Raw genomic sequence first — 22731 nt, forward strand, 5'->3', positions numbered from 1 at the left:
CAGGAGAGGATGACGCCATATGACCTAAAAATTTTCAAACGGCGGCCATCTTGGATTTCTGGATTTCCCCAGAAATTCAGAAATCCAACAAAATTGACCAAAAACTAATAAATAAAACACATTGGAAGTTATCGTAAGAAAGTTAATTAATAATTCATTAAAACATTCCAATTTCTGAAAAACCTTCTTCTCAAACTTTGGTTGTTATGGTGACATCAAATTCAGGAACACTGACCTCCCTGTTATCTGGAAACAATTTAAGGCGGCAGGCATCGTGGTCGAGTGGTTAGGGCGTCGGAATTCTAATCCAGAGGTCCTGGATGCAAGTCCCGCTCTGAACACTATGATAACTGGAGTTGTTTCTCGGTCGCGCTTGAAAATAGCCAGCTGGTGAAATATTTGTTTCTTCCTCTTAGTTTTATTATCCCTGAAAAGCCCCTTTCGGGGGGCCTTTCAGTCACATGTTTCATTTATTATAATTTTTTTGAAAAAGTCACCAAGTTTGATGTGCTTGCTAGAAAAGTGATACATGTTTAAGATTGGCGCGGGCTGAAGCCGCCCCTACATCCCTTCCCTCCCGGGGTCTGGTTAGTGTTAAGGCGTACCGGGATTGGTAGACCTGCAGTACCAAAGTTCCCTCTCACTCTTCAGTTGAGAGAATGACAGCATCACACCCCTCAAATCCCGATGCTCAATACCTTTAGATACTCGCGTTTCCAACGCTTTTCTATATTACCATACCCACCATAACAAAACCTCCGTCCTTGTAAGTCAAGGCCTCAAACACTGCTCCTCAGTCTGGTTGCTTCTGTTCTTGGAGTTAGTCCATGGTTGCGGCACTTCTACAAAGCATTGCTGATAAACTGGCTGCAACGCAACAAACCTAGTGTCTACGTTCCACGCCACCCCTAAGCCACCACCGTAAGCAAGATTTTGTTAACACAGAGTCTTTCTTAAGTGTTACTGCCACTGATGCTATTCACATTCACCTGAGATACCAAGGGGCCTGTGAGTCCAGCGCGTGTTGTTGCTGTGATCTCAAGAATTGACCCTACCTTCTCTAAAAGATCTGTGGAGTCCAATTATTTCGTCCATCGTTGCCGCAATCACATGTTCAGTACCTGATTGCTTTATTGCGTTCGACATAGGAGAGCTTGCAAGGTCTTATGTGTGTCTTGTGCAACCCCGAGGATCCATTTCGACGCCATTTTGAATTAATTTTGACCGCGCAGGCACTGTGAGTTCTGAATGGTAAACAGACATGGCGGACGTTTTGTGACATGTTGGAAGATTTTCTGCTTTAAGAGTTGAACAAAATTTAACTCATTTAAACATTGGCCTCCTAGCAATTTGGCTTGAGCTCGAATCCCGAAGTTGAGTTGAGATTAGTTCCCGTACGTGCGTTGAGTTTGTTCTTGGCTGTCATTCACAGCGGCAGTTTTTCTCCAGTTTTTCTTCCTACTCAAATACCACTACTTTTAAATTCGAATTCGAATTGCAATTCAAGGGTCACAAGTTTTCCACTCGTGTGACTGGTGAGTGTTTGTTTGTTTGCCTCTCTATATTATCATCAACATCATCATCATCATTATTATTATTACCACTATTTGTTGTTGTTGTTTTGCGATCGCAAAGCCAGTGTCCCCGGAGGGAGTGGAGCAGTAAGTGAAAAAAGTAGTGTTGCACGGAATGTCTGCAGTATTTAGTCCGTCTTACTGAGAATTATGTCTGGGTCAATTCCAAAAGCGATCATCCCCCCCCCCCCGGGCAAACCCCCGGGCATTTGACTTTTTTAAAAATGCCTCATCAAATTCCCCTCTATATGGGCCGATTTCTAGGTCAAATGCCCCACTGGTTGGGGCTGAAAAGTCATCGGGTTGGTTTTTTTTTTTGTATTCGCTAGCTCTGTTTATATAAAAATCAACGAAATTCATACATTAATAAATTTAAAACAATTTATTATTAAAGATAATGCATAACATCACATATGAAACTCAACTAACAGAGAGTTTAACGATATATGTACCGATACTCGCTTTTCTTTTATATTAAATGTACATGAAGTTTGCTAATACGTGTGATAACAAGAACAATGATAAAAAACACCATGTTATGAAACCTAGACACGCCAACAAGTCGAGCTTCGAACGCCGAGCAAAGGGAGAACGAAGCTTGAGGGAACTTGGACATACCACTGAAATTGAGAAGCGAAGGGCAATATGTAACCCCGCCATGCCAAAAACAATCTCAGATATATTTGTTGGAACGCTTCTCTATAGTAGTATTAAATGGCTTACTTCATTAAAAACTGTTTGACGCAAAATATAGGAGTAAATTCTGGCTGTGAATAAAGCATTCCGACAATTTATGCGACCGCTGACCAGCATTTTTTCGACGGGTCAAATGCCCGATAGGTCGGGTTTCTACTCGCGTTAAATGCCCCACTATGTGGAGCCGAACAGGGGTCAAATGCCCGGGGGGAGGATGATCGCGCTTGGAATTGACTGATACGTTAGTACGACGCAAAAAATAGTTCTTAGCTCTACAAGACGCCAGCAAAGTTTAAACACTTTACATTTTTTAATAACAATCGAGTTTATTTGTCGGATTGTAGCTCTGAATCGAATAAGACTTGCTGCTCAATACAGGACATAACTGTATATTACAAATGAAATAATCTTTCTTAAACTGAAAAAAAAAACTGTCGTTCATAGTATACACTCTTCATTTCTGTTTCCTTAGTTTGTTTTGTTTCTCAAGTATTGAGTAATAAATCTCAACACGTGTTTTAAAAAAAAAAACATGACAAAGATGCCACTAAATTCCTCTCCGGCCTGCCCCGATGATCAAAGATTGTCACGCAAATCTCGACTGCGTGACTTCCACAACTCCACGCGCGAAACCATGGGAAATTATATGCCAAGTGTCACGCAAGGGATAAAGGTGTGAATCAATTAGAGAAAGGCTGCTGGTTAAAGACACAGTTAAAAGGAGAAATTTAGTCAGCCGTTACATCTTCTCCGTGAAGAATCGTTCAGCATAGACCTGGAAAAATAAGAGTTGAATAATTAAAAGGCTTCTGGCACCGGTTTCCGGCACTTACTATCACTTACATTGTTTCACGGATCAATACTACTACTTCTTTCAGTTGATACATCAATAACGGTATCAAACAAATGCCCAATCAATGACGAACAATTCATGGTCATTTCCTCGACTAAAAGTCCTACTACGACGAAAATTTGACACGTCCTTTCCTCTTCAGATTTTGAAAACAGACGTACTAAATAGGTACCATGCCAATTTTTATCTCAAAATTCACACGGGAGGAATAGTTTTTCGATTTTCGCTGTCCACCATTACTCGATTCGCAAATGGCCGGGAACGAGGAAAAGGATTGGGTCTAGCTGAAACGCCTGGGATGTGACGTCATACACGCAACGCTCAAAACCAACGTGACTAATTTTCCTCTGCTTCATTTCCACTGAAGAACTGGAAGAAGAAGACGACGACGATATCTTAATTTTACTTGGATTGATTTACTCGCTCTGTCAAACTTCATAAACTGATACGCAGATGACGTTACGAGCCAACTCTTGCGTAAAGGCCGCTTACAAAATAACCGCAGGCTTCTCTATTGCGAACCAAGTAATGGAGGACAAATTTTAAGCGGTTTTTGGCTGACCATTTTCCGACTTATCTCGCTTCCATCGTTCTAAATGCAAATGCGTTATATTATTTTGGACATATTGACTGAATTGAAGTTGAAAAAAGAGAAAAAGAAAAACGAAATTTTCGTCATAGAAGCACTCCAATAGGTTACCATAGCAACAGTATAACCCTTTAAGTGGTTGTAATTCAAAAACGAGCTTGGAGACCCCCATTTTATTTATTATGGGACTGTGATCAGCAAGTTCACAGACAACTTTTTGCAAAGTTTATAAAATGTTGTAGGGTGGGGTTCAGAGCCTATTAACCTATCAAGTCGGGAAAACGACCATGACTATTTCACCAATGATTAGACATTTGTCTCGTACCATTATTGTTGTATCAACCGATGAAGAGGGGTAGCCTTGATCCGTCAAAATGTAAGTGATGGAAAGTGCCTGAAACAGTTGTGAGCAACCTTAATGGCCACATTTGTAAAATTAATGGATAGTGTGGTAAAACGGCTCCTTTCTCATTGATTTATTTATTTTTTATTCAAAGTTTCTCTTTACTACTGAAACAATTACCTTTTTCATAGTAGAACCCATCTGAGCTGGAGACAAAGTTACAGTGACACCAGCATTTTTTAAAGCTTTAATCTGAAAGGAAAATGGTGCAATTTGTAAAGATACAGAATAATACAAGTAAAGTGAACAGTAATGGGGGAGTCCATCACACTTAATAATAATTCAGAAATAGAAAACAAATGAAATCACTGCCGTGAAGGTTTTGTAATGTGATCTTAATTAATTGACATAATTGACATAAAATTAGGTGAACTTTTCCTTTCAATTTCTCCAAGAATTATTACTGGTTTAAGAAGCTAAATTAGACACCCGAATAACTGTTTCATCCGAATTCTAATTTGGAAATCGGAAGAAACACTATGCCTTGTATTTGATATAAATTATGAGATGAAATTTAACCACAGCCAGCCAACCATGTTCACCACACAAAGGTGATTGCCGGACAATGGTGTCCACTTTGGGAGAGGTCACTGTAGGGGTAGGTGTTTTTGTTTGTTTCTTTCTTTCTTTTTCTGTTTTTGTTTTGGAGGGATGGGGGAGAGGCATTTCTGGAGTTACCAGACAGGAAAAACTAAATCAGCATTTTGGAAGTGGGATAAATAATAAATTTTGAAGTATTTGATAAATGATTTCAGAGTATACAGAATATGTCCTTGAAAATGCACACTTAGAGTGCAAAGGTGTACCAGAAAAAAAAAAAACACAAGCATGGGAACATTATTTACTTGTCTTAGTCACCCTGACTGTGTGATTTCACAAATTGCGAAAAAGAATAGATTTGGTGGACGTTAGATGTCGTACAACAAACAATAATAACATGTTGGCATAGACAAGGCTTAACATTTACCTTGTGTTCAGCAGTTCCTCTTCCTGCTGCAATAATGGCTCCGGCATGACCTGCCATGATAACAAAGAAATACTGTAGGATGGAATTTTCAGTTTTGTCCATTGTTGAGGCCCCTTTCTAATAACCCACCCTCTTCACCCACTCTTATAAGCATCTGTTATCCCTGTTTGGTGATGACAAACTAATATTTTTTTTATTTTTAAAAATACACAGAGGATAGTATCAATAAATTGTAGAGAAAGAGAGATGGTGAGAACAAGATCACAAATAATTATTGATACAGTACTAGGAAGGATGGTTGAGGTGGGGCATAAATGGCATTTCAAACCAACAAAAAAAGTGAAGGCGCAACCCATTGTAAGTTCCATTTCAGTGGTGCCTTATTTGGAAAAAGGCTCCCCCAACCTACCCCTCTAATAGGCCTCCTACACCTTCTAAGGGCCTCATTATTTTCTTTATTACAGTCATGTAAAATAATGTGTACTACAGTATATAATGTAGCTGTGTGCCAATCAATTTAATTTTTGATGCAATAGATGATTTTGAGTATTTTTGCTGTGGCCTTCACAAGGTAGCCTATCACAGTGTGATAACTTTGCTTTCAATTTTACGATTTAAAAAAGTTAGCAAGCATTCCTCACCCATTCTCCTTCCAGGAGGTGCTGTTACTCCGGCAATGAATGACACCACAGGCTTGGCATTCTCACCCTGGTTATGCTCTTGAAGAAACTCGGCAGCTTTTTCCTCAGCACCTCCTCCAATCTCACCAATAAGAACAATACCTGAAACAAGAACACAAAGCACTTGAGACTGTTGTATAAACTGCTGCTCAATGAACAGGATACGTGTAGTTGGAATTGTCACTGTACAAACTTGCCATATCCTAACTCATTAATATAAGCAAAACAGGTACAGCTGTATGTGCTGCACCAACAGCTTTGGTTTTTGAGCTATTCTGGTATAAAAGACTATACAATTTCACCATTTGTGGGTGTGGACTACACTTCACCCACTGGCCAGACAAATGGATAAGATTTTTTGGCCATTTTGGAATGGCTAGTGAAACAAATTTCAGGGGTTTTGCCACTGTTATCATCATCATCATCATCATCATCATCATCATCATCCCTGTCCTTGTCATCATCGTCGTCCTCCTCATCATCATCATCTCTGTCCTTGTCATCATCATCGTCCTCATCATCATCATCATCACTACCACCACCACCACCTTCACCAATACCATAATTCCTTCTCACTCCAACCATAACCTACAAGATGACATCTTATCACAGTGGTAAAACAAGTCAAAACACAATAATTTCATTGCAATGGTTTGTTTTTAGAGGAACTCTACCTTCAGTCTCAGGATCTTTCAAAAACACATCTAAACAGTCCATGAAGTTTGTACCATTAAAAGGATCTCCACCAATACCTGCAATAAAGGAGGCAAAATTAATGGTTGGATTATGGCAGTAAAACTCACTGGCTACCGGCAAATTTCATGGTCTGAAAGAGATCTTATCGCTAACCGAAATTTCAACAGAACACAAATACTTCAGGCTAATGTTAAAGGTACATGGTCTAAAAGAGCCGGCTGGTTTTATTAATGAGCCTGCTGAGGTTTTTCTTAGCTACATCCCTGGGAATCCCATCCAGGGGTTTAGCAATACTCCTGGCCACTTTATAGTTTAAGTTTAATAATGCTTTGTCATGCTAGTATATGTACAAAAAAGCGCATGACCGGAGAATAATTGGGGGAAACTAAATTCCCATACAAAGAATATTCTCCAAAAACTGGGATAAGCTGCAGAAGTAATGGGCCAATTGGCTTGTGGAGGCTTTACCTAACTATCATGACAATGAAAATAATTTTATTGCAGTAATACATCAACACAAGGCAGAGAGTTTCATCCAATTTCCAAACACTGAGAGGCGGGTTGAAAAAAAAAAAAACAAGGCACAGCCGAATTTTATCAACAAACATTGTGGTGTTTGAAAATCAGATGAAACACTCTTTTGAGTGTTTTATATAGCTTCTCAAACCATTAATTAGTAATTCAAAGAACAAGTTCACCAAATTTTATGATAATTAAGATCACATTTTCCAAAACCTCCTTTGTGGTAGTGATTTCTTTTGTTTTCTCTTATGAATTATTTAATGCTTGGAGAAGGTCTATTTGAAATAATTATATGGCTGTCAACAATGTACTTACCCACACAAAGAGACTGGCCAAGGCCTACCTCTGTTGTTTGATGAACAGCTTCATAAGTAAGAGTTCCTGATCTTGAAACAATACCTGAGACAAGCAAACAGTATGTTAACAATGATAATGGCAATGATGTGTAATAGCATTAAATACACATGCAAAATATTTTAGAAATCTAGCTTGACAAACCTATTTTTCCTGGTTTGTGTATGTGACCAGGCATAATACCAATTTTACACCCTCCTGGCTGAAAAACAAAAAAAAAAATAAAATTGAAACAAATTATTTAGAAAATACAGCTTTCCCTCCTTCCAAATCATATGGAAGTTATGTTTGCACAAATTTAATCACAAAGAGAGTAAAAGCTCATGCCATGATTGCTAGAAACCAACCTTTATGATTCCAGGACAGTTTGGACCAACCATTCTACTTTTGTCCTGTCGCTCAAGAGTGTGTTTGATTTTCACCATATCTTGCTGAGGAATTCCCTCAGTAATACAAATGATTAAACCAATTTCTGCTTCAATGGCCTCTAAAATTGCTGTAGTAGCAAATGACGGTGGCACATAAACTACAGTGGCATCAGCACCTGTGGCATCCTTAGCCTGGGAAAAGGATTAAAAAAAAAGTTACTGTATTATGAAACCTTTACTTAAAATGGAGGGCACAAAAATCCAAAAGAGTGCCTGAGCCAGGTCTTACTTCAAAAGCACTAACTTTGAACCCAAGTGCAGACCTTGCCCTCCTAAGTCAGTCAGAAAACTGATAAACCACCAGTCATGTCTCCAACTTGTTTAAGGTATAAAAACCAGTATTTCTTCTTCTCATTCAATGTAAGCTATGTTGTTAGCTATAGGAGAGCTAGTACGATCATGATGACGGCATTATGTACATGTAAGAGCACCCAAGGTCTTACCTCTTTCACACTGTCAAATACAGGAAGTCCTAAGTGTGTCTGTCCACCTTTCCCTGGTGACACACCTCCAACCATCTGCGTTCCATAAGCAATTGACTGTTCACTGTGAAATGTACCCTACGAGGCAGATAGGGGAAAGATATGCACAAAGATTAGTCTTCACACACTGCAACCAATGCCCCAAAGGAGAACGTATATCACAGCTCAGATCAGTCTGCAGGAAGATGGAGAAGTCTCATTTATGTTGGAACAATCACAAGAGAAATGTTACATGTATATATCTCTTAAGAGGAAGAGATGCTTTTGTGGTAATTCCAGCAGGCTTTATGAAAAGCTTTAAACATGTAGACATCAGCTCCTTGTGTCACCCAGGTTGTAAAGAAATTTTTGACAACTTTGGAATGCATACAAGTCTCTTTGCATTAAGAAAAGGGACAAGCTCTTTTTTCATTTCATCTACTGAGCCTGCAGTTTTGCAAGGGACACATGCAAGCTAATCTGCCCTTCATGCAGCCATTTACAAATCAGCTATTGACATCTCAAAACTAAAATAACAGAAAAAGAGAGACTCTTCAGATCAATTAATCACTGATTCAATCTGCTGATTTATCTTTTTCCCCAAGAAAATACAGTACCTACTAGATGCAATATTACTGGTAATGTCTTTCTTACCTGTTTTCCAGTGAAACCTTGGCATATAAGTTTGGTGTGTTTACCAATCAAAAGGTTACTCCTTGTGTTATTGTAGTTATGACGAATTCCTGTTTGTTCTATGCTGACCCCTGTTAACAAGAAAACATTTGGGATTTTAGTTGACTCCTGTGCAGTATTTACATCATTCCAAGCTGTAGAACCCTAAATTTCTATAATCTTTACATTTTTTTTTGGTCATATATGTGCTTTTATCTTGGGCCTTTAAATTACTGAAAACCTTTTTACAGAAAGGTTACCCTACTACAAGTGACAACTCAAGTGCGAAGTTTGCATGCAGTTCAGCAACAATTAACTAATTTAAATAATTATATGACACTTCAAATTTCCATTTTAACAGACATTTAGAAACGTAATTGTTTGCAAGTATTAAAGGTTTTTAGGGATCAACAAAAGAAAAATAGTAACCATTAACACAGCCTTTGGTGGGAAAAGTAATTTCAAATGATGCAATGAATGTTTCAACAAGATGTGCTACTTAAAAAGCACAGCCCCCACCCCCCTGCCCCGCCTCCCCCCACCGCCAAAAAAACCCCTTGTATCTAGGGTAGATCTATTCTCAAACTGTGATAAAATTGAAATGGATAAGTCTTCTGTTCACATTGTAGCTGCTATCTGGACTGCATACACACATGCCAAGTTTTGAATCTGCTCTAGAAGCAGATACAGTTTTGGACCTATAAAAATCTGAAAACTATACCAGAATAGTGTGTCCACCTTTCTGACTATTACAGTCAATGTTTGGTATAAAACAAATGATCCAAGTCCTTCCCTTCCATTATGCACTAACTGCAGGGGTGGTAGTGATGACAGGAGGGGGCTGGGGGGAGATAAAGGAGGAGACGGCAAAGAAATGGCATTTCAACCTATCTGAAATTTTCTGTTCAAAAGCTCCACTGATGATCCAAAGAGTCACTTAACATCATTTGTTAAAAAGACAGAAAACATGGTCAAAATTATATTATGGGTAGTATTTTGCTGTCACCTACCCTGTGTGTGCATTGGCTACCCCTCTGTAGCTTACCATCGATAGATGCATATTACATTTAAAAAAAAGTTTTGGATTCTTTTACAGGAAATTGCCATCCAATCCACAGCTAAAAAAGTAGGGTTTCTTAGACTTAATGCCGGATTTACAGACTCTTTGATCGGTAATAGTTAGCTAGCGCCAGCTAATTATTTTGTAAGCATAAATTTCACTTTGAATGAACGTGATGGTATGAAAAAAAAAATGTAATTTTCATGCAACAAAGCATAATGGTGAAATTCTAACAGATAAAAATCACGATTATCAAATAGTGAAATTTTCATCTTAATTCTGGAAAATGGGATTGCTGGGAATATCCAGAATATCGAAAAATGATCTGTGGCTTGCATGCATACAAGGAGATTTTTGACCTTCTGACATCTAATAAAACAACCAACCAACCTGGAAGTGTAGAACAAAACTTGTAATACCTTCAAAACTACTAAACCTAAACAATTAAACTTCTCGGAATAAAGAAAGGGATGTTTTTGCTCACCAAGTCGTCGAAGTGCCACGCGAAACGCCATCTTGGAAAGAGGCCTTCCCAGTAGTCTCAGCGAGAGGAAGATTGACTTGCAGAGCATCATGGGTAACAGGCCCAGGCGTAAAGCGCGGTTAGTTTTGATTCGATTGAAAAAGAGTTGTTTTCGTTTTGTCAGCTAGGAAAATGTTTATGAGATGGATTTCAGTCCCGAAGAGCTTGATGTTAGCCCTCCTTGCTTTTTAGTGGAGAATTCACAAGCCGATGAATCACAACAACTTGGCCGATCCGACAGTGATCATCATGTAACAATACTCAAACGCCTGCCAATTTTCGCTGTGCCACCCAGAGATCCTTCATCTTGTTCGGCGAATGAGTCAGCTGTTTCTCGAAATCCTGTCGCTATAAGCTGTCCTGCGGGCGGTGGAGAAGGTGGAAGGCAAGGAGAACCCGGAAATCCGAGGGGGGAGCAGAGAGATGGGGGCCAAGGACAAGAGGGAGGTGATGTTCCTGGTGGTGATGGAGGTGATGGTGATCATGGTGCCGATCGAGGAGCTGGGGGTGGTGAAGGTGGTTATGGTGGGGGAGGGGGTGATGGTGACAGGGGTGGGGGTGATGATGATCGTGATGAGGATAATAATGGCGATGAAAATGATGAAGAATCCCCACCTACTGAGGAACCATCTTCATCATCAAGCAGCGATGCTTTGCCAAGTTTAATTCGCCCTGAAAGTCTTCTCAGCAGCAATCAATGGAAAGGTCAGAAGTTTTCTGCTTCAGAAATGTTGGTCCAGCATGCTGCTGAAAGGAGAGCCCACAGTGATTCATCGTCTTCTGGTGTTATTGCTGAACATGGCAGTGGAGCAAGCGTTCATGACTCAAGTGGAGATCATTACAGCCAGGCTTCAACTGGAATTGTGGGAGCAGGGGAGGATGTTGCTGTTGATATGCCCTCAGTTGCAGGATCTGGAAGTTTGAGTGAAGCATCGACAACCCCTTTGGAAGTAGAGAAGAAGTCAACAAGCTCCTCCAGTATAGGTATGAAATGCTGAATTGAAGATAAGAATGTTAAATATGTAAACTTAGTTATGTGATAATATATGTCTGTATTTATGTTTTTCATGAGTATGGGGCTACAGAAAATTATTCCTATTTTCTTATAGAAGTTTGACCCAGCTACAGGAAGGCTCAGACTGTATACAGCTTATGCAACATACATCCTGTATTCCTTTTATTACAACCCTCCAAGCAAAGACGACAACCAACAATAAACTCAACTCACATATAACACCAACTCTGGGAATCAAACCCAGGCCACACTGCTGGAAGCCAAGTGCTCTCACCAATTCACCATCCCTGTGAGGCTCAGGGGTCTCGGAAGCTTTCCTTTGAAGTCTTATTTTTTATGCCAAATTGAGTGTAGTTACATGTACAGTAACTATGGTATTGCAATGTATATGGTTTGCAATTTAATTGGATTGAAAAGAACTATATAGTGTACATGTATCAGCAGAATAGTTCTCAACTGATTGAGTGAATTCCAGTATCATATTTTCTCAAATAACAGTTTGGAACAGAAGGGGACCATTATTGACTTTTTTGGAAGGGGGTGTTAACTCGTCAGTGGAAGTTGCAAGTTAGACTGGTTACTATAACAGTGTACTCTACCTCTGTACTTGCAGGCCATAAATCGGAAACAGGCTCAGCAGCCAGCAGTAGCAGCTACCATGGGGACCTAAGCAGTATGTCAAGTGGTGGCAGCCTTCCAATTTCACCTGAAGTGCGCAAGCACCTTCCACTCCATTCTATGCTCCGCACTCAGTCAACAAGTGACACCAGTTCAAGTAGTGCTGGGAGCAAGCTGGGAGATAAGATCCATAGTAAAGTTGGCGGGTTTAGGGTTATTTCGCTGAAGGAGGAAGACGAATCTGAAGCATGCTCCTCACAAGAAGACATGTTTGCTCCTCGTGAAGGGGAAAAGGAGCAAGAACATGTGCATTCAGACCTGTCTGAGGATGGTTCCCACATCTTGCCACCACAGCATCATTCAACTCCCACTGAAGTTCATAGTACTAAAGGATCCCATGAACAAGTTCATGAGAAATCTCTGTACCAACAAGTCCTGACATCTAAGCAGCGAACTTCAACACCTGTAGAAGGTGGTGTATTTCTTCCCACTCCTCCCTCGCAGGGGACACCAATTGATAACATCAGCAGGTTTCAAAGCCTGCAGCTTTCTGGTGAACCAAGTGCCAGAGAGACATCCTCGTCATCAGATAAAGTATCACCTTCACCAGAGGAAAGAAGTTCGATTCCAATCTTGGTTCCTTCTTCGCCAACAGCTGGTGAAGATGACTCAGTAGAAGAGAAAACTAGCAGGTAAAGAATCAAAGGAAGCATAATTAGCACACTTTAGACTGTTTTGATGCTTTGGCTCATATTTGCTAGGGGTTTTGCATGTGACCCGCAATTCCTCCAGGAAATGTGGCCCCAAGATTTTTCTGCTTTTTTGTACTTTGTTTGGATTTAAAACCCTTGATAACAAGTACGTTTTCCATTTTTATCTGAAAACAAAACACAAACCAGCAGATGAAACAGCAGCTCAACATTTCCTGAAGGAATTGAAGGTCACATCCAACAACCCCAGTAAATCTGAGCTAAAACATAAAAGACAAGCTTAATTTTACATGTACTCTAGGTCAGTGATGCACCTTACCGTTCAAAACTAATTGCCTTCACCCATGAACATGTGGGGCTGTTCCTCTTTTTATTTATAGCTAAGAATGCGTTCTTTTGGCTTTAACAAGGCGTGTTTGTTCAATTTGTTTGAGTTTTTTTTTTTCAATATTTTGATTAATATATAAAAGAGAAATCTAAAATGCACAAATTATACTAGTAAATTACATGTATTTATTTATTTCAATAAATTTGATATTTAAATTACTCCCCATATCTGCAGATAGTGGCAAATGATAGAGAATTACAAGGACTAGTGAATTTAATAAATAGAAGCATGGAGCAATAATTTAATATTGTTATGAGCATCAAGCTCCAAGATAGTAAATAAAAATATTGAATTTGTATTAATAGAAACATAAAACAGAAGGCTAATTGAGAAGAAACACAAGAACAAAAAACTCTGACAAAAAAGTTTTTTTTTACTACCAATAGGAAAGAAACAAGTAGTGAAGGTGAGCGCTCAATGGCAATTGAGCCTCCCAGTGAAATCCAGGGACAATCAGAGATAGCAAGAGCAGCTGCAGAGCTGGTAGAGTCATTTGATTCGTCTGAAAGAGAACATTTGGAGCAGCCAGCATCACTGAAACGCAAAGATACACCAGATAATGATGAAGTCATGATACCTCGGTGGCAACAACTCCAAGAAATTCCTCAGCAGGGAAGTGTTAGTAATGACAAAAAGTCAACATCATCGAATACCAGCCCTTCAGAGAGGAGTTCTTCTGATGATGCACTTCAGGGTGAGTCACAGGCTCCTCAGATGCAACAGTGGCAGTCAGTCATTAGTGCACTGGGTTCCACCAGCTCAACCTCCCAAGGTGCAAAGCTGGGAACTGCAGGGCAGGTGTCAGCTTCCAGCAAGAAAGATGAGCCTGTGCAGGTTGAGGTAGTGGACATGAGCTTTTTGGAAAGTAGTAAACCTGTGCCCCGTATTACAAAGGAACAATACCCTAAGGAAGCTCCGCATGGGGACCAGTCACTTTCACCATCATCACTTGCAATAGATCCCTTTAACACCAATGACAGCTCCAGAAGAGGCACAGAAGTAAGGCTTGGCATAGCACCTGGCCCCACACAACCTGAAATGAGTGAAGACATGTTCTGTCCTAGGACAACTCAAGAAAGTGCTGAGCAACAGGACATTGCAGGTATTCAGTCAGTTAATGGCATGTCCCATAACTATACAGCCAAGTACTGTTATATTGGACACCTTCTGCACCAAGAGCTGGTGTCAACAATGGAGAAAATCTGTAACAGTGGGTGCTATATTATCTATTTTCAGTGTAATAATTATAATGTTGTTGACTCAGACTTCAGCTTCTGTCCATAATAGTGGGGTGTCTGTAATAGCAAGGTATCTGCAAGACATGAGTCAACTGTAACATAGAAATTCCATGTGATGATTTTTATGTGATAAGCTTGAAACATGCTCCAGCTCAGAGGGTCAGGATGAGCTGTAGACTTGAAAGGGAGACTAGTTCATCAAAAATTAAAAGTTTCCCCAACAAATTACTAATAATCAAATAAGGTTTGTGTTGTTGAATGTTTTTGAGCTGGCAGGATAATTTTCATTTTCCTTTCTCTCGGATTCATTACCATCCAAAGAAAATAAAACCAAAACACAACACTTACACCCAAGTAGAAAGACACACAGACTATGGTAGCCAATTGTCTTGTTTAAGACAATGTGGGGGTCCAGGGTTCAGATAAGGTATTCTATGTGATAAGGCATTCTATGTGAGGTGTGGAGTGTTGTTCGATATTGGGGCTAAAAGGATTTATAAAAGACGGAGAAAAAGCAATCTAAGTAAAGTACAGTAGTAGCACTTCTGAGGTTGGAGTTGAGATAGGGTGGTGTTTCATGTACTAAGTACATTTTCGTAAAGTAGAAGAAAATGACTCATTCACCTTCCAAGCATTTGAATCACAGTTCTCTGCTTGTACATTGTACCCAATAAATTTGTTATACACAAATGACATGAAAGATAGTAGCCTACTAGTAGCAGTGGGGAGGGCCCCACCCCCCTTATTTTTATGTGGTCTATAGTGTTCTTATTGTTAGATACCAATGCCTTGTTATTGTACACTAAGTTTATAATTATTGTCTTTGTTTTGTGGTGTATGTCAAGAAAGTAATCCCTAATTTTCTCGTTTCAAATGACATTTACTTTGATTGACATTATACCTCATGATTCTGCTCATAGTCCAACAGGATTACCCCTGAGCTAGACTTACACGTGAAGAAAAAGTGAACCTGGCATCACTTAATTTTTATCTTGTGGCAGTTAAACCAACTGATGAACCAATGGAAGGTGACAGTGTTGCTCAAGACTCTCAGGAAATCATATTTTCACTTCACTTGACCCAGTCACAGACCGACATGGGGAGCCAGATGCCACCTGAAGCAAGTCTGCAAATGGAGGAGATCCGGGAGGTAATTACTGTGCCTTTCAATAACATGCGGACTGAAGTTCAAGATTCAACCAACTGTTGTTGTAATTATGATTGGCAGCAGTAAAATGCACAAATCGTTAGTTGGGGTTGAAGTTCAGAGTCTGTAGTGTATGTTATTGAAAGGCAAACAGAAAAGTGCTTCATTTAAAATATTCATTCAGAAGGAGTTTATCAGTGTAATGTTATAGCTTCTAACAAAAGTGCTTGACTCTAATCGGTTTTTCACATCCCTGTTTGCTTGGTAACAAGGGGTGATCCGATTGAATTAGTTCTGTCTAATTAACATTTTAACGTTTCAACTTGGATAATTTCAGTTGGGCTTGCACATCATACATGGTGATGTAAATTCAAACAGCTTCTTTATTGCTTCCCCTCTGTTTAGAAAACTGACAGTACACTGTATATCCTTGATACAAATGAATCTTCAAAACATTTTGCTTTGATTAAAGCTTAAATGGACTTTTGCTGTCTCAAGATTTTTTATCAATACTATAACTACAGCTAAGGGTGTATTAACTGTACCTGTAATTTCAAATCATCCTGGTGCTATGAGCTCGATCAATTTGAAATTATTGTCCACATAGCTTCCATAATTTTATCCCAATTAGTCCAAATACCCTTGCTAACAAACATTGTAATGACCTTATGGCAAGTGCTGCTGAGATAGCTTGTGTATTCAAAGGCTTTCATTTCCTTTTTTCACTGGAAAGGCTTTTCTGATGAAAAGACCTAACCGGCGTACCTATTTTCTGTGGTTTATTTTTTTAAGGGGGGTTGTCAAAATATATTGACCTGCTAGTAAGCAGTTTAAATCCTGGAAAAGAGTGACCTGTTTTGACCCTTTAGGCCCTAACATTAACAGTGATCAGCATCAAATTTCTCCTTAAAATATCAATGCTTATTCAACCCCTGAGATCATGAGAATTAAGGAAATGATCACCCAAGGTGAATTCTCTTGATATTTTAATAACTTCTCCCCAGTACTTTTATAAGAAAAGAATTGGGACAAGATAGGAGAATTTGTTCTTTGATATTAGGGATTGAAAGGTCAATGAATCACAGGGAGTTAAATGTATGGTGGTTTTGTTTGTTTTTTTTTTCGTAGGAAGTGACTGTCACTGAGGGTGCAAGAGATCTCGAAGAAGACAAACCTGCTGAAGCAACTCAAAGAGAAGTAGTAGTATCTTTAACAAAACAGGACTCCAGCAGCCAGTCCATCTTGGCACCTCTGGTACAGCCCTCGGGTATTAAGCCCCTACATGTGCCTTCAGTAACTGAATCTGGGGCAGCAAAAGACAAAGACCTTGAACATGAACAGTCACAGCCAGCTAGCAGTGATGGAGCTGAAAACGTTGCCGTTTCTCGCAGTTCACCACAACAAGAGGAAAAAAAAGGTGACGAGAGAGGTGATGATGTCATCCCTGAAAGAGAACCTCCTCATCTTTCTACAGAGAATGTCACTGTTGTTTCCCCTCCTGAACAACGCATTTTGGTTGAAGATTCCGGGGGAGTTGCGTCTTCCCAGAAGGAAGACGCGTCTGAGGATCTTGCAAGAAGACAGCTTAGCACGCCTGAGAAAGAAGTTCCCATAAGAAGACCGATAAAACCACGACTTCCAGCGACGATATTTTCCGAAACTTCAAGTGAATCTGGCCCGAGTGGAGGATTTCACTTTTCAATACCCAAGGAGCCGCTCAGACCTTTCATTTCCACCACCCCACCCCCCATAAGACCCGTTCGCCACGATACTCCGGACTCACAGGAGAGGGGTAGCAGTCGCAGTATTATCCCGGATGTCGTTCTGCCCGTTGTATCAGAAACTCCTGGAATGTCAAGTCAAGGTAATTGAATCCTTCAGTGATTACAAGATGAATATTTAGTGACCACAATAGACGCAGTCAGGCTAAATTCCGGTTTTCTTTCTCCAAACTTTTTAACGACGATTTAGTTTTTATCGTCGTTAAAAATGTTACATCCCCTTTGAACTTTCGCGATAAAAAAAAAACGCTGCAAACTCCATTGATGTTGTAAAAAATTCCTGTATTAAGGAATAAGGAACAGTGCCCACAAGACAAGCTCATTTTCAAATTGTCTTAGGCAAGGTCAAAATTCAAAAGGGTGATATGTCTCATGACTGAAATCAATTTAATGCAAGTAATTTCTTCCTTTGCAGCTCCTCCAAGCTCTTTTGATCAACAAAGGCCCCAGTCCCTCACGATATCAATGCCACGCCACGGTTCACCGCTCAGTGACTCCGAAAGTTCGGAACCTGTCTTTCGCTTCGACACCACCCTACCTCCGGCTACAACAGCGCCAGGCAGCTCAGCCTCTGTTCGTCCCAGTGCCCCCGAACCACCGCAGTCCATTTTCAGCCGCGCTCGAGAGGCCCTGGCGAAAGGTAAGAAAAGAGAAGTGGCTCTCGATAGTGAGCATGACCCGTTTGCGTTTACTGCTGAAGACGAGGATCCTGAGCCGCTTAGAAAGAGACCCAGACGAACATCTCCCAGAGGAGGACCAAGGACAGATATCATACCTCGGAGAGAGGTTGGTGAGATTCATAAAGCCCGAGAAGTGCCTGCAGAAAGGGCAGAAGAAAGGCCGAGCTTTTCCGGTTACCAATCTGTCGTTCGCGGCAAAGTGCAAGATGCATCTACAGAACCTAGTTCTTTGCAAGAGAAAGCAAGCGCCAAACGAGGTCGACACGACGAAAGCAGTGATCCTGCTGAAAGCGAAAGGGCCGACGAACGCGGATCCAAACGCGCTAGAAAGGAGGAGGACGAACCAAAGTCAGGGGAGGAATTAGAAACGGCCTCGCCAGAAGCTGTGCACTATCGGCAAATAACACACACTCGAACTGTTACCACGGTAACGACTCAAGTTCAGCGGGTGGTGACGGTGCGTATTGTTGACAAGGAGTCAGGGGAGGTTGTACAGGCCTTGACATACGAAGAGGATGATCGACCGAAGATTGAGAGCGAGGAAAAGGAAAGAGAAGAAGTGGATGAATTTGTAGAGTCTTCTTCTCTCGAAGGCTCGCGCGTTATGCTCGCTCCAAAGTCACCAAAACGCCAAGAGTTGCAACAGCAAAGAAGAAGTTCTCCTCGAGTTAAGAATGGTAAAACACCGGTTATGTCCAAGTCAGTGTCTAAGCCAGTTGCGCGGGATTCAGATAAAGCGCAGGCAGATATAGCATCGCCTGGAGGAAAAAGTTCTGACAGAGGCCGAGATGAAGTCGGGCTGAGGGGCGATCAGCCCCGAAGCAGGGACGAGCCATTAGTAGAGATCCCTGTGATCACCAGGCAAGCCACTGAGCCTGTTATAGAAGAGGAACCTGCTCTTCAGCGCACTTCATCCAGTGATTCTTCCCTGACTCCTGGCACCCGAGTGTTGGCGAAGTGGCTGGACGGCTACTTCTACCCAGGAGTAATAACTACGAAGCAGTATAAAAACGGTCGCTACCTTGTCACATTTGACGACGGCGATAAACGACGGATACCGCGAGAAAACATCATTCTCAAGGATTTGCTGCCTGCAGGTCAAAGTGTTATGGCCCAGGGCGACGTCGAGGACGACTTTTACGAGCAAGGAGTTATCGTTGGCCATTATCGTGACGGCGATGAACGAGGCTATGAAATACAGACCCAGAGTGGAGCCATAAGTCGATTTCCTCGTAGCAGGGTTATTTTATCGGAACAACAAGCTGCGGCAATTTTGTCCAGTGAGAGCTCCTTTAACGTGACTAGTGGCTCAAGCGTGAGTATTGGAACCCATAGTTTGAGGTTAAGGAAAGACACAAGCGCTGGTAGTAGCGGTGACAACCTACACAACATCACCAAGTCAGGGAGTTCTGCAGCTAAGGATACTTCGAGAGACACCAGCTCCAAGGACACGGGTTCAAGTTCAAGCGACGAGAAGACGCGTGGAAAAAAGGCAGCACGTCCGTCACCACACACCAGTCCAAGGGCGTCGAAAGCAACGACGTCTAAATCCGCGGATGAAACGCCAAAATCCACGCACAAGTCGAGTCACAAAGCCAAAGCCGAAGTGCGTCGTGCGGGACAAAGGATTGGTGAAAGTGAATCTAGCTCAGATGAACAACATGGCGCCCGTCAAGGTAAAAAGAGGCAGGTTAGGAGGGGTTTATCGACCTCATATGGAGCAAAATCACCTGATAGGCCTCCGAGTGATGAGCCATTTGAACCGGCGCCGACAACATACAAAGCACGTAAGCAAATCAGGAAAAAAGAGGATGATATAGAAGAGGACACTGCAACGGGTGCCATACCTGTAAACAGAAACTTGTTTGCCGGGTTAGCTTTCTTGGTAACTGGTATAGAGAGAGATAGAAACGAACCTGATGAGTCCGATAGTGAATCAGAGAGAATCGAGTTCAACCGTGATAATGTCAAGCGCCAGATCGAGGTCGGAGGCGGCGTTGTGCTTTCGTCATTTCCTCAGTCCCAGATCTCTGGCGCGGAATGTTTCTTGGTTTCCAATAGACATCAGCGGACTCAAAAGTATTTCCAGTCGCTCGCTTCAGGGATTCCTTGCGTGTCACACATGTGGATTAATGACTGTTGCGCTTGTGATCAGCTTCTGGATTACAGGAAATACCTGTTGCCTGCTGGGGAGAGCCTGGAGGCTGATGGCGAAGTAGTGGAGTGTCGACCACGAAGAAACATTTTGGGTAACATGCGGGTGAGTTTGACTTTTCTATACCTTTAGCGTGAAATTAGCTTTTAAAAACACCTCCATCGAGTGAAATCCTCGGTTAACTTTTAATCGTTAACTAATAGGCCCGGTTTACGCGTCGTACTTCTGTCGTGTCGAACTCAATTGAGTTAAATTTGACGCGGCAGAGTGCGACGTTTGAACGAGGCCTGATTAGCGTTAGTCGGTTTCGAGCAACCGAGCCGAGTCAAACCCTGAATGACTGGTTGTGAGTCTGTGGTGCGACCACTCAAATGAAAGCTTGGGGTGGGCCATGGGGTGCACCTTTGATCCTAGTGCGACTTTAAGCTTTTTATGCCAGGAGAGTTCGCTGACAGGCATGGGAAACAGGGATGGCGCAGCGGTGAGAGCATTCGCCTCCCACCAATGTGCTGGTTCTCTTCCTTGCTCCGAGTGAGGTTTCTCCGTGTTCTCCGTTTTTCCTCTCTCCTCAAAAACCAAAATTTCCCGGCCATGAAATTCGGATGCGATCTGGATAGTGTGCCCAATAGCACCGTGTGCGATTTATTTTGTTTTATTATCTTTTTCAAGTTTGTTTATATCTTTCATCCGAAAGGTCTATCTCCACGGGAGCCAGAAGTTTAAGGACACCTGGACCAGCGTTCTCCTTGCTGCTGGGTGTAAAATGGTGACTAAGATCCCAAACCGTCTTGATTATCAGTGCGATGTTGTCATCTGTGAGGATAACAAACTCCCCGCGAGTGTCAAGCACGCCGCTAACCTGCTGGGTATTCCTATCGTGTCACTTGAGTGGCTTCTACAGTCACTCATCAACGGAATACAAGTGCCATTCGACGGCCACCCGAAATATGATTACCGCTACAAGAGTTCGTGACAAAATGTAGGAAAAGAATGCGTGACCATGCCTGAGACTCACGTGCGTGACGTTGGCTAAAGCCAAGGAATGCGTGACCGTGTCTTTGACCTAGAAATCCGTTGCAATGGTTAAGACCTGGAAATGCTTGCCCTTTTCGAGAAATTGTAAATTTTAGTACATAAATAGACCAAGAAGCCATTAATTCGGTTAACCTTTTTCACCTTTTCTTTCTAGTGCGTAACGTTATAGTACGTGGGGGAGGCGGTGTGACCGTCTCGTTCGTTTTACAAAATTGATTTTTTTTAGGACTTGGTCGCTCCTGGGAGTGAAAATGTTAACTAATGTGTGTAACGCTGTACCGGACACCAAACTCGAGTCTTGTATAGGCTATACCGGCGTTTGATCAGTAACATATCTGTGGTAAATGCGATGATATATTTACTGATTTTAGATTGATTTTACTTCTAATGTTTCACTGATTACAATATAGACACTAAAACCAAAATAATTCACAGCATTTATTTGTACAAAAAAATCTGATTGTAAAGATGATTTTAGAATTTTTATTCGTTAAGTCTTTATTTAATTTTACTTAAAAAATTTAGACGATATGTGTTAAGAGAGCAAGTTTTATTTATTTCCTTTTTATTTTGACACATAGACAATTTTCAACGGCTCTGAACCGTATTAAAATAGTGATTTTACTTCAAATGTTCGCCATATTTTTTCCTTATCTTGGTTTGTCTAGAGTACTCATCAACAGATTTATATCAATTAAAAATTAAAAATCATTTTCTCTTGTACGGATTCAGATTAGTTCAGGCCATTTGTGTATATTATAATTTTTTAGTAGTGCTCGCACCTTACTGGTGTTATTAGACTGTACTGTAAGAGGTCGCGCAAACAACAAAAATAAAAGATGAACACTGATGCGTGTGTTGGCGTGTCGCGTTTGTAGACCTTTTGTAGTCCACCATTCCAAGTCCCCCGAACCCACCTCCATTCTGTGAGAGTCTGGAGTTTCGCCAAAATCTCATCAAATTTGTAAAAGCGATGCTTAGTTCATTTTGTTATATTTTTCTAACTATTTTTTACCGCTGTTTTTCATGTAAATATTTTTATATATTTCTTATGTGCTGGTCACCGATTAATACCAGTCTATCAACCTTTGTTGTTTGACTGACCGGTCTTTTATCAGGATAAATAAAGTTATTATTAAATGTTTCCAATAAGCTAAATTTTGACATAAAGAAATCGCGTCCTGAAATATAGGTTACATATTCACAAAAATGACGATATTTGTTTGTTGGATAAATGGAGCTATCTTTCTGGATGTTTGTCCCATGAACCTAGTTTAATGGCCTTAGCTCCCACGAGTCTCCTGTAGCTCAGTGGAAGAGCATCCGACCTAGTAATCGGAAGGTCTTAGGTTCGATGTTCCTGATAGGAGCAATCGGATTTCCGTTTTCTGAGTATGCCTGTGTCATTCACTGAATAATACATCATCTCACTTTCTGGAGTGCTTTCCAAAAAAAAAAAAAAAAAAAATGGCCACACAGGGACACA

At 41.0% G+C, this 22731-nt stretch overlaps 2 protein-coding genes and 2 long non-coding RNA genes across 4 annotated transcripts in view; 3 read left to right on the forward strand and 1 right to left on the reverse strand.

Moving 5' to 3' along the window:
- LOC146457221 (uncharacterized) overlaps positions 1 to 22731 on the forward strand; it is a 176522-nt gene that overhangs the window by 70117 nt on the left and 83674 nt on the right. The window lies entirely within an intron of this gene.
- On the forward strand, positions 1608 to 2803 carry LOC146457224 (uncharacterized). Its single transcript, XR_014858566.1, has 2 exons — positions 1608 to 1726; positions 2517 to 2803. It is a non-coding gene; the product is annotated as an uncharacterized LOC146457224 (long non-coding RNA).
- LOC146457225 (succinate--CoA ligase [ADP/GDP-forming] subunit alpha, mitochondrial-like) lies at positions 2577 to 10579 on the reverse strand. Its single transcript, XM_085092236.1, has 11 exons — positions 10440 to 10579; positions 8878 to 8987; positions 8206 to 8322; positions 7682 to 7894; positions 7479 to 7536; positions 7296 to 7379; positions 6437 to 6514; positions 5724 to 5864; positions 5083 to 5132; positions 4236 to 4307; positions 2577 to 3045 (listed from the first exon to the last, which is right to left on the reverse strand). Exons 1-11 carry the CDS (start codon positions 10528 to 10530, stop codon positions 3010 to 3012), a joined length of 1050 nt encoding a protein of 349 aa, XP_084948362.1. The 5' UTR covers positions 10531 to 10579; the 3' UTR covers positions 2577 to 3009.
- On the forward strand, positions 10532 to 22095 carry LOC146457226 (uncharacterized). The gene is made up of 7 exons (XM_085092231.1): positions 10532 to 11462; positions 12107 to 12803; positions 13596 to 14311; positions 15449 to 15597; positions 16723 to 17458; positions 17791 to 20315; positions 20905 to 22095. The coding sequence occupies exons 1-7, from the start codon at positions 10622 to 10624 to the stop codon at positions 21181 to 21183; spliced, it is 5943 nt and encodes a 1980-aa protein (XP_084948357.1). The 5' UTR covers positions 10532 to 10621; the 3' UTR covers positions 21184 to 22095.

This window comes from Pavona decussata, unplaced genomic scaffold, assembly GCF_977016875.1.
Source record: "Pavona decussata unplaced genomic scaffold, jaPavDecu1.1 SCAFFOLD_245, whole genome shotgun sequence".
Classification (NCBI taxonomy): domain Eukaryota; kingdom Metazoa; phylum Cnidaria; class Anthozoa; order Scleractinia; family Agariciidae; genus Pavona; species Pavona decussata.

Excerpts from the sequence above, each read along its gene's own strand:
- LOC146457225 (XM_085092236.1), bottom strand. The coding sequence starts at position 10,530 with ATGATGCTCTGCAAGTCAATCTTCCTCTCGCTGAGACTACTGGGAAGG. Across the intron at positions 5,865-6,436 it reads GAAAGATCCTGAGACTGAAG|GTATTGTTCTTATTGGTGAG; the intron begins GTAGAGTTCCTC and ends TTCTTGTTTCAG. Across the intron at positions 3,046-4,235 it reads TGGGTTCTACTATGAAAAAG|GTCTATGCTGAACGATTCTT; the intron begins GTAATTGTTTCA and ends TTATTTTTCCAG.
- LOC146457226 (XM_085092231.1), top strand. The coding sequence starts at position 10,622 with ATGGATTTCAGTCCCGAAGAGCTTGATGTTAGCCCTCCTTGCTTTTTA. Across the intron at positions 11,463-12,106 it reads AACAAGCTCCTCCAGTATAG|GCCATAAATCGGAAACAGGC; the intron begins GTATGAAATGCT and ends CTGTACTTGCAG. Across the intron at positions 20,316-20,904 it reads ACATTTTGGGTAACATGCGG|GTCTATCTCCACGGGAGCCA; the intron begins GTGAGTTTGACT and ends TTCATCCGAAAG.